General features: G+C 57.0%; 1 protein-coding gene across 1 annotated transcript; it reads right to left on the bottom strand.

Moving 5' to 3' along the window:
• Nucleotides 1-4910: 4910 nt before the first annotated feature.
• Nucleotides 4911-15622, bottom strand: EIF4A3 (eukaryotic translation initiation factor 4A3). Its single transcript, XM_032870437.1, has 12 exons — nt 15417-15622; nt 13197-13269; nt 12556-12622; nt 11886-11948; nt 11147-11279; nt 10847-10927; nt 9382-9523; nt 8869-9007; nt 8001-8116; nt 5465-5572; nt 5244-5371; nt 4911-5094 (listed from the first exon to the last, which is right to left on the bottom strand). Exons 1-12 carry the CDS (start codon nt 15583-15585, stop codon nt 5078-5080), a joined length of 1236 nt encoding a protein of 411 aa, XP_032726328.1. The 5' UTR covers nt 15586-15622; the 3' UTR covers nt 4911-5077.
• Between the last annotated feature and the right edge of the window lie 664 nt (nt 15623-16286).

The raw sequence follows: 16286 nt of genomic DNA, 5'->3' as shown, positions 1-16286 counted from the left end.
ACCCCAGGCTCTCAAAGCAGCAGAGCCCTGTGCCACCTTCCCAGTGCCGCTCGGGGGCCTGGAGAACGTCCCACTGGGCGTGGAGTCCGAGGCAGGGTGGGTGGGAGATGGGCCCCTACACCTCATCCCAGGCAACCACCAGTCTGCAGTGTGTTTTCCAAAAGTTTGTGGAAAGGGGAGCATCCTGCACGTCCCGCTGAGATCACTTGCCCACGCTGTATGTCCCTGCTCGCCTCCGAGTGTTTATGCCACCGTGGGCCTCGGGGCTGGTTGCGATCTGGGGCCGGTTTGAATAAAGCTGCACCGAGCGGTCCCGGGTCCTCACTTCTCTTGAGCACAGGCCCGGGAGGCACGGTCAGGACATACGGGGGCGGGTGTGACTCACGTTCTAGAAGCTGCCAAACTGCTCTCCAATGTGCTGGCGCCGGTCCGCGTTCCCGCCAGCAGCCGGAGTGCCTGCTGCCCCGCATCCTCGCTGACCCGGGACCAGTCCACTGGCCTTTGGCCATCCTGGCGAGTGGGGCTCGCGGTTCCACACACGTGTCCCTGCCCACGAGCCATGCCGAGCATCTTTTTTGCAGACTTTGGTGATCTGTCACCCATGAATTTCTCCGGGGAAACGTCTCTTCAAATCTTTGGCCTTTTTTTAACGTGGAGGAGTGGCCCTGTTATTGACTTACGTTATGCACCCATCATAGATATTGTAGTTTTTCCATTGCTACCGTAACAAATGACTACAAGCTCAGTGGCTGAAAACAGCAGAATCACCTCGTTGCAGTGCTGGTGGCAGGGAGGACGGCCAAGGTCTCCCTCCAGGCTGCTTCCTCCCCGCAGGCTCGGCCCAAATCCGGTTCCTCACCGGTGCAGGCTGCCGGCAGATCTCGGCCGCACGGGTCTGGAGGTCTGGGCTCGGGCTCCTGCCCGATGTGAGCCACGTGTCCTTCACCACGTCTAGAGGCTGCGGCTCACCATGGCCGAGGTGCTTCTAAGCCCAGTGACGGCGGGTGAGACGCGTCAGACCCCTCTGGCCGACCAAAGTCGAGAATATGATTGGGTTTCCAGAGCTCAAGTGGTTGGTTTGGGTCCACTTGGGTAGTCCAGCACGATCTCGTCTCAAAATCTTTAATCACATCTGTCTGCAACGTCCCTCTTGCCATCCAATGTGACACGGTCCCAGGCTCCAGGGAGGAGGACCTGGGCGTCTGCGAAGGACCACGGCCCCTCCCAAGTAACAGCCCCGCATGCGGGCTCCGGCTGAAGGCCCCTGTCAGGTTTGTGCTTCGGAATGCTGTCTCCCAGGCCATGGTGCACCTTCTTGCTTTCCCAATGGTGCCCAATGAAGAGTAGAAGGTTTTAATTTTGAAGAGTTCAATTTATAATTATTTCTTCCGTCCTATTAAAAGAAATCTTTGCCTTCCCTCTCTCTCTGCCTGCCTGTCTACTTGTGATCTGTCAAATAAATAAATAAAATCTTTTAAAAAAAAAAAAAAAAGGGCGCCTGGGTGGCTCAGTGGGTTAAGCCGCTGCCTTCGGCTCAGGTCATGATCTCAGGGTCCTGGGATCAAGTCCCGCATCGGGCTCTCTGCTCAGCAGGGAGCCTGCTTCCCTTCCTCTCTCTGCCTGCCTCTCTGCCTACTTGTGATCTCTGTCTGTCAAATAAATAAATTAAATCTTTAAAAAAAAAAAAAAAGAAAAAGAAATCTTTGCCAAACTCAAGGTCCCTAATAAGACTTTTCTCCCGCTCTCTTCCAGAAATTTTGTAATTTTGGCCTTATATCTCAAGCTACTTTTTCTACATGGTGTGAAGTAAAAACTGAGGATTTTTTTTCTCTGCGTGTGGTTACCCCAGTGTTCTGGTCCCTTCGGTTAAAAGCATCATCCTTCCCCCACGGCACTGCCTCGATACGTTTGTTGAAAGCCCTCTCACTGTAAATCTGTGGTCTCTTTCTAGACTCTGTATCATGGTCGAGGCCCCGTGGCTCCCGGTCCTGCCGTCCCTCTGTAGTATTCTTCGCTATAAGGCAGTCGAAGTCGTCCAGTTTGTTCAATTTCACAAAATTGTTCTCGCTAAGCTAGATCCTTTGTATTTCCATATAAATTTTAGAATCGGGCACCTCGGTGGCTCAGTGGGTTAAAGCCTCTGCCTTCGGCTTGGGTCATGATCCCAGGGTCCTGGGATCGAGCCCCGCATCAGGCTCTCTGCTCAGGAGGAAGCCTGCTTCGCCCTCTCTCTGCCTCTCTGCCTACTTGTGATCTCTGTCAAATAAATGAATAAAATTTTTTTAAAAATAAAAAAAATGAATTTTAGAATCAGCTTCTCAATTTTTGCCCAAGTCTCAGTTTCGTGAGTGGGGCTGAGCGGACCCTGCAGGACAGCATGGGGAGAACCGACAGCGGACAAGGCCGACTCGCCCGTAGGACGGCCCCTCTCTCGCTCACGGACACTTCCCACCGCGATGTGCCGTGGCTTCCGGTGCACAGAGCTTACGTATCTCCCGTCTGACGGAGCCCCCGGATTTCATTCTCCGCGCGTGCCCCGTTGACACGCAGGAGTACAAGTGAGTTCTGAATACTGAGCTTGTATATGGCTGCGTTTCCTAAACTGTTACCGGCTCTTTGCTGCAGGTTCCTTAGGATCTTCTACGTGAAGGACCGTGTCACCTGTGCATAAGGACCTTTCCCTTTCCAACCGGATGCCTTTTCTCCCCTTTGGCTGCCTTACCACGCCAGCCAGCGCCACGGTCTGATGCCAAACACGCGAGATGGGGACATCGTGCCTCTCTCCTACACGGTTACTGACAGCAACTCCCCGTTGTGGGCTCCTCGATCTCTCCGTGCAGTTCAGTCGGCTTCTGCCAGTGTCTGACGCTCTGCTCGAGGTGCGGGGACACTGAGGGCTGTCACATTGTTTCTGATGACCTACCTTTTCACTTACGCCCCTGGTAACACTCGGGCAGCAAAGCCTCGGCCCATGCCGCACTCGCCGCTCCAGGCTCCGTCGGTTGGCGGGCTACCGAGGCCTGTGTTCCCGTCGCGTCACTCTTCGCTTATTTGCGCCTGACTTCCTGTAACGGTGTGCAGCCGTGTCGTCTTACAGCCCAACCTAACGATCTGTGAACGGACTTCACCCTGCTCGCGCCCGGGGACGATGCGGCAGACTCCGTCCCCATCTTTCACTGAGCCACGCGCACACACAACTCACCACCTTTCAAACGCGTTACCCAGAGACACGCCACTCAGAGTAGCACGACCATTACCACGGTCCAACTCAACGTTTTCATCCCGCCCTCCTGCCCCCCGGAACACTGCCCCAGGGCACGCACGCCCCGGCCGCCCTCCCCAGCCTCTGGAAACCACCACCCGCTTGCTAGCTGTCTAGTCACCCGCCAGGGACATTTCACAGAAGCGGCATCACACAGCACGTGGCCTCCTGCGCCTGGCGGGCTCCCCGAGCCGCGGCAGGTGCCAGCAGCCAGCTCCTCCGTGGGCACTTACCACACCTCCCGGGGGATGGATATTTGGGTTATTTCCGCTTTCTAGCTATTAACCGCTAAAAATAGCTACTGAATACTTGAATATTCCACACGGAATGCTGAATGATCTGAACATGTCTAGGGCCCACCAGCCCTCTTGCTTCCCTCGATGCTCAGTTGCCAAGGGACGCAGCTAAACCCCGCTGGGCTGACGCCAGCTGCCTTCCCAACAACCCACACCCGCTCATACCGAGGCAAATATCAGCGCTCGCCCACAAAGCCCCCGGCGCCAACCACCCACTCCCCTTCCCAGTGCTGCAGCTCACTGTGGGGAACACACTTGTGCAGTCTACATTCCAGACTACTGCCCGAGGCAAAATTACTCAATTTTAATTGCTCCCACTGCTCAGAGCCAGGCTGCTTTCCAGAAAGTCCGTACCTATCAACACCACCAACATAAAGAGTTCCCACGCCCCTGCAACACTTAGGGTGGTCATGAAACCTCTGATAGCCACGGACCACATCCCAGTCACCTGCGAGGGTGAACGGCTTTCGTGCTTTTTCTAACTGCTCTCTTTCCTGGACAGCATTTGAGTTCAGCTCCCCAAGCGTCTCACCTTGCGGTTGGGTTGGCTTCCGGCCATCTCCTCTCCGTGGGCACCCGTTCCTCCTCCACGCTAACCTGCGGTGCTTCTGAAGCCGGAACAGCTCAAGGCCGGTGACCAGCTCAAGGCCGGTGACCAGTCCTTCCAGGATTCACCCAGGGCTCCCATCTTGTCTCTTGGCACCTGGTGCACAAACCCAAGGCCAAGCCGGGGACAAGTATTTGCGGCCTCTGCTCTTCCACCTCCAAATTCCCTCCCTCCCGTCCATAGGAAACGGGGTCCGGCACCGGGGCCGGCTGCCGCGTCCGGGCTGGGGACAGTGTGGGTGCACGTGGCCGGGGCTGTGGCGTCATGGTCTCTGCTGCCGGTGCGGAGGTGCCCCCATGCACTGCCTCTGGGCCCCCGTGCCGTCTCTCCGGGACGGGAGTTCACACAGGACGTCCCCTTCACAAACTGGACCAGCGCAAACGCCTTCAGTCAGAATCGCCGGGGAACAGTGCGCAGCCCTGTCATCCTGACCAGTGTGGGCCGTCCGCAGAGGCAGGCAGAGCTACCGTCCCGTCTACTGCTCGAGGCCAGAGAACGGGGTGAAGGGCCCGACTGGGTGCCTGGGTCACACTGCACGTTACCAAAAAAGCCGGGGGCACCTTGAGAAACCTAAGTTACAGGGGCGCCTGGCCGGCTCAGTCAGTGGAGCAGACGGCTCTTGACCTCAGGGTCGTGAGTTCGAGACCCACGTTGGGGGTAGAAATTACTTAAATAAATGTTTAAAAAAAGAGAAGAAACATAAATTAGAGTTTATTGTAAAAGTTTCAAACATTTAATGAAAAAGAACCTCAGAGCAATGCGTTATTTACATACAGGTAAGAAAAGAACACCAAACGCTTGTCCTGGGGGCTGTGGAGTTCGCACAAACCCCATCACCTGGAAGCCGCCCCCGAGCGCTTCCCCACTAGAGCACGGGGCGGCCACTGGCTCGTCGTCGGCACGCGGGGCTCCTCAGATCAGGTCAGCCACTGAGCGACAGAAGGGAAGAGTAAGGAATCATAGCAGCGAGCAAACACACAGCTCCACCTGGAGGCTCCCAACAGACGTCCCCAGAACAGCCAGAAGCAGAAAGGAAAAGGGCCCAGGGCCGCCACAGCGGGGCCCGGCGGCCGCTCACCGTTCATGGGCATCTCGTCGATCTGGGTGGAGTAGTACTGCTCGATGTCCCTCAGGATGCGGATGTCGTCGTTCTTCACGAAGTTGATGGCCACCCCCTTGCGGCCGTAGCGGCCCGACCGCCCGATTCTTCAAGAGCAAAACAAACCGGTTCAGAGGACGCAGCGGGGAGGGCGCCAGTAAGCCCCCCGGCCGGCAGACCCCCGAGAAGCCCGCCCGCACCTGTGGATGTACAGCTCTCTGTTGTTGGGCAGGTCGTAGTTGATGATGAGGGACACCTGCGGGACGTCCAGCCCCCGGGCCCACACGTCCGTGGAGATGAGCACCCGACTGCGAAAAGAGAAGGAATCTGAGGCGGTCACCTCAGTCACGCAAGTTTCAGGCTGGCGGGGCGCCAGGTGGCTCCGTCCTTGATTTCGGCTCAGCTCGTGATCTCAGGGTCTGGGGATGGGGGCGCCGCATCGGGCTCCACGCTCAGCGCACAGTCTGCTTGTCCTCCTCTCTCTGCCCACCCCCCCACGAAAATAAAATCTTAAAAAGAAAGGTTCTGGACTGGCTCTAAGTTGAAAACACGCCGGGTCACTGGCACCCGGCCCCCCGCAGGTGTGAGGGGTTGCGGACGGCAGTGACCTGTGTGCAGGGCACTCTGTGTCCTCAGCTGCGCCGGCCTCCTGCGCGCTTGAACTGACAGAGACCAGGACCTCTCCCTGCACTGCGCTCAACCTGTGGAAAGCCAGTCCCGTCAATCACCGGGAAACACATCCTACTTCTGCGGGGGACGGCAGTGTCACTGACTTCGGTGCGGGCTCCGCCGTGCGTTCCAACTTGAACTGCAACTCGCACCACCTGCCCTTCAGTCAGGACAGGATCGGACACACCCCTGGCCTGCACCGGCCAACACAGAGGCTGCCCGAGCACCCGCCGGCCAAGCACCCCCCCATGTGCCCAGCCTGGAATGGGGGCTGTGGACGTGTCACACACACAGCATTTTGAAGACTTAGAACAAAAAAAAGTCAGAAAAGTCTTAATTAGTATTTTTAATGCTAACTACGCGATGAAAACGCTGAAATGACATGCCCCGTGAGGTTAAATAAAATGTACTAAAAATCAACTTCACCTGGTTCTTTTTATCTGTGTTACTGTGGCTGCCAGGAGATCCCAGGTTACACCTATGGCTCAAATCCTAGCTTATGGGACGTGACTGTGGGGACGCACTCAGAGTGCAAGGGCACAGCAGCGCAGGAGAACAGAGTTCAAGATGGAACAGGAAGGCATCCCAGCCACATCATCACCCACATGCGCAGCCCCAAGGGGAGGAGAGAACAGGACCCCGGGCACGCGGGGAGGGGAGCCCAGGCTCGGCAGGTCACACGGCCGCCAGACACAAGCAAAGACAAGAGCCACACCAAGACCCATCAGGAGAAGAAACGGGGAGATGCAAACACAGGAGCGGGGCAGCAGGACTTCCCAACAGCAACAACCGTAACCCCAGGGTTCTCTCAGCAAACCCCTCCCTCGAGACGTCGGAAGGGGCATTGCACAGTGAAGCAAACACTGCCTGACAAACTAAAACCCGCACCCTGTCCCCAGTAGCCCCAAAGTAAACACATAAAGACACTCTTCAGGGAGAAGGAAACCCAACCCAGACAGGTCAGAGACAAAGGAAAAGAGAAGAACGGGGACCATGAGTCTCAGTGTAAACACATTCTGTCACACGAAGATGTCGTGTGGTTTCCACGGAAGGGGAGGGCCACTGAAGTCCTGCTTCCAGCCTCTGCGGGCAGCGATGATGGCCCCAGCGCATCACGACAGGTGCCGATGTGCTAAGGGGGCTGCTCAACTCACGAAGGTAGAAACACTTTCCAAAACCAGAACTGGGGAGAAGGAATCACAGTGAGAAGAAACCCGAGAGAAAGAAACAAAGGAGAAGAAACATGAGAAGTAAAGTGCGCCTACGATGCGCACGGTCAGTTTAAACCACACACGCCAGTGTCGGCATTAACGGAACCGGACCGGTGGCTCCATAAAGACAGGATCACCATCAGACTACAGGAGAACCACCCGCGACACACTGCGAGCCGCGTGCACCAGGGACACCGCAGCCTGTGGCTGCAAACAGGAGACAGAGGGTGTGCAGGAGCCTGGAGGGGACAGCCAACCAGAGGGGACAGCCACTGGATACAGCCACCGTGGCGGCATCACAGCAGGACCGGGGACACAGGTGCCTCGGTGACGAAAGCCACTCCTCCAGAAACAGAGGGAGCCTGCAGGTGCAGACCCGGCCTTAGGACACACCGGCGGGAGCACAGCAAGCCTCCCAGAACGGTGTCCGCGGCACTCTCAACGCCGATGGGACAGTTCGGGAAACAAAGGCCAGGACGCAGAGCACCTGCACCTCCAGGCCCGCACAGGACGCGATGCGTGGCCACCGCACAGCGCTCTGCCCGCGCACGCATGTACATGTGCACCAGCGTCTGAAGGGCAGCGAGCACTGGGCCACCGAGCACACCCCAGCACGAGTCGACAGAGCGCGTTCTCTGACCACAGGGGGATTTAAAGACCCACCACGAGAGGATGAACAGAAAATCTCCTTATCTGGCAACGAAGAAACACGCTCCCAGTAAGGCGACCGGCCTACCCAGCGAAGGCACCCTCACGGTGGCCCCCACTACAGCCAGGAGCACGAGGGGAACCCGGCACAGCCCGCGGACAGGGAACACCACCGGCGGGACCGGTGTGGAGGGAGGGGCTTGCCCACCTGGCGCCGGACCGGAACTCCTTCATGATGGACTCGCGCTCCTTCTGCGGCATGTCCCCGTGCATGGACGACACCGTGAAGTTGGCTTCCCTCATCTTCTCTGTCAGCCAGTCAACCTGCACGTCAAACCAACAGACGCGCTGTGAGCTCGGAAACCAAACCAGATGGTATGTTCTGGATTCACCACAACAGCCTACGGCACAACTGATGCGCGCACAGCCCAAGTGCTCTCAAAACTCAGACCAGTCGGGGTGCTTGGGGGTCCCTGTCACTAAGTCTCTGCCTTTGGCACGGGTCCTGATCCCACGATCGGGATCAAGCCCCGAGTTAGGTTCCCTGCTCGAGGGGAGGCCTGCCTCTCCCTCTCCCATCCCCCGGCTTGTGCTCTCTCACGGTCTGTTAAATAAAACCTTAAGAAAAACTCAGACCAATCTTCACTGGATATGCAGGAACTGCACTTTCCCTAGCATGTATCAGGGCAAAACTCCTGTTTGTTCCATATAAATTGCTCAAGAAGGAAAAAAAAGACCGTATCTCACTGTTCTTGTCTGAAATTCAAATTTGCATCTTTTTTGGACGGTGGCCCAACTCCTTTCACTGTTTCCAGGGAGGCGCCAGGGGCTCTGCACTGAGCCTGCACACAAGCATCACTTGGGGGCCTACAAGAGCCAGGCCCAGGTCCCACCTAAAACCAGTGACTCCCGAGCCTTCTCAGGTGTGACCAGCATCGACACGTCTGCACAGTCCACTGGACACGCCCGACCGTTTGCTTCTAAGCCGTTTCAGAGAAGGGCTGACTGGCGTTCCTCAGAGAACCAACCTTCCGTTCGGGCCAGAAGGACACTGAACAGCTCGGGTGACTGCGTACCTTCCTTTTGGTGTTACAGAAGATGACCGCCTGAGTTATGGTCAGCGTGTCGTACAGGTCACACAGGGTGTCAAATTTCCACTCTTCCCTCTCCACTGCCACAAAAAACTGCTTGATGCCTTCTAGAGTCAACTCATCACTAGAAGACAAAGACAAGTCCTGGGAACACATTCTTCCGCCAAGACCTGCGGGCGGACACCAGCTAAGCACTGCTCCCGGCGCCTGCCTGCCCCACGGCGGCGCCCGTCCCTCCCCGCCACAGCCCGCCCTGCGGTCAGCACTTCCACTGCACGGGCCACATGCCGGCTGGTCTCAGCCCTCAACAACCACGAACCCTCGTATCGTGTATTTTACTACCACGACACTGATGGACAAACGCCATCAGCCAGTTGAGAGTCTGGAGATGACTGGGCCAGAGGGGAACGCGCATACAAAAGCTGGCTTTTCAAAACAGAAAAAACAAAATGAAATTAAAAATTCTTCTCCAACCACCCGGAAGCAGGACATTCCTACCGCTTCACCAAGATGCGGATGGGGTCGGTCATGAACTTGTTGGTCATCTCCAGGATCTCGTGAGGCAGCGTGGCGCTGATGAGCACCACCTGCGTGGCCGGGGGCAAGTACCTGTACACGTCGTAAATCTGCTCTTTGAAACCTGTGACAAACGGTGAGGCGGGGTGAGTTCTGAAGGCTGCACGCTCCAACCCAGAGGTGGCGACCGTGAGGTCTGAGGCTGTACAGGGAATCTCCCCCACGGAGCCGGGAAATCCACGCGCCCTGCTCCCCGCACCTCCCTGGTGGGCTCTGGGCATCTCAGCCCCACAGTTAAGAGCAACAGAAACCCAGCCCTGGGTTGCCCCAACCGCAGTCCTCGCTGCAGCTGCCCTGTGCCACCACCTGCCCGGCCTGGGCAGCACAGGGTGCACAGGCGAGCGTGTGACAATGCTCAGCCTCCCAGGGCCCCGACAGACCGCAAGGCTGCGACCACACGAATGACAGAGCCCAAGATCCTCCTTTCCAACCAATCCCTAGAGAACGCGGCCGCTGCTGGTCTGGAGGCCTCCCCCTGAGAAGTGCTGCCCACGGGACTGGAGCACAAGGAGCCACCGGCAGCTTCATCAGACACTAAGGAAGCCCCGAGCGCCCCAGAGTCACTGTGCGTCCCACTTGGCTCAAGGGCAGCCCCTCAGGACACCATCAGCGCCCAGAGACTTGGCCACCAGGAGAACCCCGAGAACCCCACCTGCACTGCTGGACACCGCCTGCTCCACCCGCACAACCCCGACGTCGTCTGGGCAACACCCCAAAAACCCTGCGGTACGAGGTGGAGACCGAGGCGGGGGGTGTGTGCAGGCAACACAAGCGCAAGGACACTGGAGCAAGGCCCTGGCTCAAGGTGACATTTTCATGACCTGATTCCACACCGTGCACGAAGGCCACAGCTGTCATCACTGAGGACCAGCACGTATCTGTCATCGGATGTGTTTTGGTAGAAACACACGAAAAGCCAAAAAGTTCACAAGTCTAGAAATTCATCTTATTAACTGGTAAGAAGAAAACCAGCCTAGACAACCCATAAGACAACTAGTTAAATAAATGACAGAATCCCCCATTGCCACAAAACCAGCTTCCTGGACACACCGCTATGCCCCGCAATCCGCGGCAGGAATGTCTACGCGCCCCATCTCAAGCACACGCCTCCCCGTCTGTGCCGACCCCCAGACGCACAGGGCAACGCCATGCCAGGCTGGGCAGAGGTGCCACGGTCCTGGCTGCCACCGGCCTCACACCCACCCCCTACGCCCCCCCACCTGCCCCAGTAAGAGCAAGGTGCAGGTTCACTTCCGCGGCCGCCCCCGGGGCACGAGGCTTCCCGCAGACACCAGAAATGCTTGCATTTGCTCCACGTGTCACCTCTGCCGTGAGAGCGCGTTAACAGCTCACGGTCAGGAGGAAATCCGGCTTCTGTGACTCGCACCTTTATTCAGCATCTCATCTGCCTCGTCCAACACCAACATCTTGATGGCACGCGTCCTCAAACTCCTGCGCCGGATCATGTCTGCGCGGCCGGTTGGAAATCGTTAGACCCCAGGCTTCAGGGAAGCAGCCAGCCTTCCCACCGGGCTCCGGAGGATTTCGGGGACCTTCCGTCCACTTCTTACATGTCACCCCCACACACACTCCAGCACGCAGCCCAGCAAACGGAGAACAACGCTGGCTCGTTGGAGTGTGTCTTCCAAACGCTCCCGCCCTACGACTTTTAGACAAAGGCACTTACCAAAGACACGCCCAGGTGTGCCGGCCACAACGTGCTGCCCGTAGTCCAGCTTCCTGATGTCCTCCCCCACGTTGGTGCCCCCAATGCAGGCGTGGCACTGCACGTTCATGTAGTCCCCCAGAGCGAGCAGGCCCTGAATGGAAACCGGGGTCGCGTCTGGGGCCCGCCCTCAGGTCCACGCTGAAGCCAGAGACCTCGGCGTTTCCCCAAAGCGAAGGGAACCTCTACTCCAATGTAAGATGACCCCAAGTATCACCGACTCCATGATTTGTGTCATAAAACAACAAAAAGACCCATCCTCCTCTTCTAAGCTTTTCTGTGCCAAGACGAAGTTCATTTTACTGGCTTCTTACTCCAGAAACAATACACTTTAATTACAAAAAACCCGGACATACAAAAAATGTGTAATCCCAGCCCCCCAGAGACAATATTAACACCTTAATACACATTATGTCTTTATGCTGTTAAGTACAAAATAATTATTTTATTAAAACCGATCTTCTACTGAAAAAGGTTACACTTCCGAGACTGCAGAAAGCTCCAGGAATCATACCAGCTACACTGAAAGTAACTTCGTATAAACCAGCAGCTCCTACCGATGATTTATGACAAAACGTCAGGAATCAAGAAACAAAATTTGAGGGAGCCAAAAAACAAGATTAGATTAAATTAGCCCGCCAGCCTTTTCCAACCAAATTAGAAAGCAGGTGCAAAGAGCCCCCCGGCCCCAGTGGCTCACCTTCTGGATCTGCACAGCTAACTCTCTCGTTGGGGCCAAGATCAAAGCCTGGGTTTCTCGAACCTGGTGAAATAATGTGTCAGGAAACAGACAACCCTCAGCATCCTCAAGGCAGACCACACTAATTCAGATGAAATTTACTCTGAACGTTGCCCTGTGGTAGCCACACATCTTATCTCTTTCCTTTTCTTTTTAGATTTACTTATTTGACAGACACAGATCTCGAGCAGGCAGAGCGGCAGGCACAGAGAGAGGGGACGCAGGCTGCCCGCTGAGCAGAGACCCCGATGCGGGGCTTGATCCCAGGACCCTGGGATCGTGACCTGAGCTGAAGGCAGAGGCTTTAACCCACTGAGCCACCCAGGCGCCTCACACATCTCATTTCTAACGGAGGTAAATGAACGCAGACAGAACTTCGAGTATGAACCAGCAGGATTCTGGCTTTCAGACAAGAATGTCCACTAAAATCTCTCCCCATTTAAACAAGGAATTTATGATAGAGTGTTAGTTAGCTCTCATAATGGCGCAGTTAAAAGTCTCTTTAAAAATCTGAGTTAGGATGACTGAACAGACATTTTAAAAAACTGTCCTTTCAGAACACTGCGGTTACAGGAGAAAAGCAGCATTTCTTAGGATCGAAGGAAGGTTCGCTTGAAGGGTGTTAAGTTACCTGGATATCCAAACACTGGAGGACAGAAATGCTGAAGGTGGCGGTTTTGCCTGTGCCAGACTGCGATCTGTTAAAGGAAACACAGACACAGGGGTGAAGGACAGGCTACCTGGTCCCACTCACAGCCCCCTCCCACAGCAGCACTCCGAGGGGCAGGCTGCAGAGACCCAAGAGGAACCACACCTTCAGAGCAAGGGGTGGGACTCTGTGGGGTCATGGGCGGTGAGATCAGCAGGTGCACCAGGGGACTCAGCACCGCATCTATAACCCTGACAGGCATTACAGATGGCAGAAAATGGTACATTTCTACCAGTGTAATTCTTCTCTACAATTTGGGACTAAAACCATCCTCCAAAATTAAGTTTCCTTCTAAACAAGTCTTTAAAATTAAGGCAGATCAGGAATAAAGCCCTTGAGAGAGTATTATAAACCGTGCCACATGCCAACTAGTAAGTAAAACTGCCTAAAAATATGACAGCTTTCTAGAGTAAAGGACACAAAAACCAAAAAAAACAAGACACCCTGTGGCTGAAGTCAAGAGACAGGTTGATGGCGAGTCCGTGGAGAAGGAGAAAAGCAGTCCTCCCAACGCACTCAGCTGACTGACCAGCGCCTAACCCCGATCGGCGCCAGGGACGTACTGAGCAATGACGTCTCTCCCTTTAATTATCTGCTTGATGGCTCGCTGCTGGATGGCTGACGGTTTCTCAAAACCTGTGAAAAGAAACAGAGAAAGTTGGAAAGTTAGTTCTAACCGTGAGGACACTGGAAGCTCCTTGGGGCACAGACGGTATCCTTTTTTAAGCCCCACCTCACCTCTCCTAACCCAAAATCCAACAACACACCCAAGCGCTCGAGAAACAGCTGCTGAATGAATTGGGCTGAACTGTATTTTTATACTAACAAGCATCTTATTCACACAGACCAAATCTATAAAACGAGCATCGTTACACAGAGACTCCGGTTAGATTACCCAAAACCCCCAACATCTTAATGGTGGTACTCCTGAGAACAGGTGGAGAGGCCGCCGTTCACTCCAAGTCCTCCTGTGCTGACGACCCAACAGCCTGCGTCAATCTGTGCTGTTCCACTACTTTCTAACGTACGAGAGCGGAAAACGAACCCAGCACTGTCGTTACCCCTTTCCTCTCTGGATTAGCGTGCGTGAGGTTCAAGCCGTCTATACTGGTGCCGACTCCACGGCTCGGGGGTTCTGCTGGGGCCCACGCTGTGCCCCCCCCCACGACTGATGCAGCCTCCGGAACCTCGACACCACACCCTCCAACACAGCCACTACCGAAGAACGAGGCTGCTCTGAGGGAGGAAATGTTACCTTCCCAGGGAACGGAACCTTACGTACAAAAGCTGTATTTTGCTTACTTCTGGGTAGGCTTTACAATGGAGGGCGGATTTCCCGTCTAACATTAAACTGTAACAGATGACTTCAAACCCTTGTGATGACCAAGCACACGTACGGGAAACGAAATACAGCATTTGGGGAAGGGGTGTCCTGGATGCCAAGAGGTGGGCAGGACTGTCAGCCTCACTACCAGGCTCGGCTGCAGTGGCCCTTCTCACCTCCCATCCCCTTGCCCTGTCTACACTGCAGTACTATCAAGGGCTGTTGGGTAAAACACAGCCTAGCCGCACGGGTTAGGCAAAGATGCTGATCGCTCCCATCCGCATCCCAGCCCCACCTCTTCCCAGGCTCCCGACATCTCCAGCGAGACGGCTCACAGGCCCTTCAGACTCACCTGCCTCCCTCAAGTGCTCCCCACCTACGAAAATGGCAGCACCCCCCACCAGCTGCTCACAACACCCAGGAATCCTACTTCCTCTCCTGCTCACTTTCAACCCAACTCCACCTCAACACCATCAACTCTCCTCAACTCATGCCCCCCACTCCTCCCCTGCCTCACCTCTCACCTCCCTTCATGTCCACACACTCCCAGAAAAACCTCCAAAAGTGCAAATCTGACCCTGTCATTCCCCTGCTTAAAACCCTCCAATGGCTGGGGCGCCTGGGTGGCTCAGTCGTTGGGAGTCTGCCTTGGGCTCGGGTCATGACCCCGAGGTCCTGGGATCCAGCCCCGCATCGGGCTCCCTGCTTGGTGGGAAGCCTGCTTCCCCCTCTCCTCCTCCCCCTGCTTGTGTTCCCTCTCTCACTGTCTGTCAATTAAATAAATAAAACCTCAAAAAAAGAGAAAATTATCTTTAAAAAAACAAAAAACAAAAAACAAAAACCTTCCAATGGCTTCCCGCTGCACTTAGAAATGAAACTCAAGCTCTTCATCACCTCAGAGGATGCTCTGCCAGATCTGGCCCTGCCAGCGGGTCCCAAGTCCTCCCTGAGCTCCCACCACGGAGGGCACCCGACTCCGAGCTGCAGGGTCCTGGCACCAGCTGCTCCCTAACCCAGACCTCAGGTCAAACGTCAGCCCGTCCTGGGAGCCCCCTTATCGATCAGCCCCGCTACTCCCCTCACCCTGCCCCTTCGCAGCCATCACCACTGCCCGAAGCAAGCTCGGCTCTAGGCTGCGCTTCTCCCCGAAGCCACTCAAGCTGCCTTAGGGCACGAGACTGCCGGGGTCAGTGGTAAACCCTCAGGGCCCAGACAGCGCGGGTCCTGCCAGCTACAAGCCCGTTCCCCGCGGCAGGAGTAACCCCCCGGAGCCCGAAGACTTCGCAGCCCTCGCCGGGCCCGGCGCCGAGCTTTGCACCCAGAACGACGCGCCGAACGACAGCGACGCAGGGAGGGCGCTGCGTGCCGGCGGGGGTCGCCCGTCGGCGGCCCCGGGACTCCCTCCTGGCCGCGCCCCCGCCCTCCCCGCCCTCCGCGCCCGCGCCTCGCGGCCCCCGACCGTAGGCGTAGATGCCGCGCAGAAGGTCCTCCCGCAGGCCCATGGTGTCGAACGTGGGCGTCACGTCCACCTCCTCGCTGGTCTCGAATTCCACTTTGGTCATGTCTTCCTCTTTGAGCAGCCGCTTCCGCGCCGACCCCGAGGTCGCCATCGTGGCCGTGGCCGCCATGATCCCGAGTCGGCTGAGAGCGAAGCGCGCGCTGCCCCGGAAAGCGGAAGCAGGGCCGCGCGCCGCCGGCGCCAGGAACTGACGCCACCGCGCGCGTGCGTACGAGTGTGAGTCGGGGGCCGCGAGCTTCTCTCCACGTGAAAGGGGAAACGGGGCTGGCTTCAAGGAGAGGGGCGGTGCTGCTGCCGCTCTCGCGCGACTTAAGCTCCCGCGGGATCGCGCCAGGGGCGGGGCCCCGCCCAGACCGTAAAAACAGGGCGGAGGCGGCCGGGAGAGGCAGTTGAGTGGATTTCTCCGTCCCCGTGTGTTTTCGTCTTAGTCCCTGCGCTGGCGGGCCCGGAGCGCCCCGCCGACGGCCGCGGCCACGTGAGGCGCCGCGTCCGCACCCTCACCCCGCCGAGGTTAGGGTTAGGGTAACGCAGCGCTGGCGCCGGTGCAAAACCTCACGCCAGCGTCCGCTTTGGGAAAGCCTCGTGCAGGCTCTGACCCGTTGGCCGGGCGCGCAGCCCCCGTGCGGGCGAGTGTGTGTGGGGGGAGCGCCCCAGGCCGGGGGGTGCGGGCGGGGAGCGCAGACACGCCTGCCCCGGAGGGCTTGGCTTTCCCCCGGGCACGGGAGCCGCCCCCGCGTCTGGCCCCAGACGTCCATGAGTGCGCCTGGCGGCGGGCTGCCCCGCTGGCCCCGCGCCGGCCTGGGTCGGAGA

Source organism: Lontra canadensis, unplaced genomic scaffold (genome assembly GCF_010015895.1).
Source record: "Lontra canadensis isolate GAN:19392208 unplaced genomic scaffold, GSC_riverotter_1.0 scaffold41, whole genome shotgun sequence".
Taxonomy (NCBI): domain Eukaryota; kingdom Metazoa; phylum Chordata; class Mammalia; order Carnivora; family Mustelidae; genus Lontra; species Lontra canadensis.
This window is presented reverse-complemented; position numbering and strand designations above follow the sequence as displayed.

Excerpts from the sequence above, each read along its gene's own strand:
- EIF4A3 (XM_032870437.1), bottom strand. The coding sequence starts at position 15,585 with ATGGCGGCCACGGCCACGATGGCGACCTCGGGGTCGGCGCGGAAGCGG. Across the intron at positions 12,623-13,196 it reads GGGAGAGACGTCATTGCTCA|ATCGCAGTCTGGCACAGGCA; the intron begins GTACGTCCCTGG and ends TTCCTTTAACAG. Across the intron at positions 11,280-11,885 it reads TAGCTGTGCAGATCCAGAAG|GGCCTGCTCGCTCTGGGGGA; the intron begins GTGAGCCACTGG and ends GTTTCCATTCAG.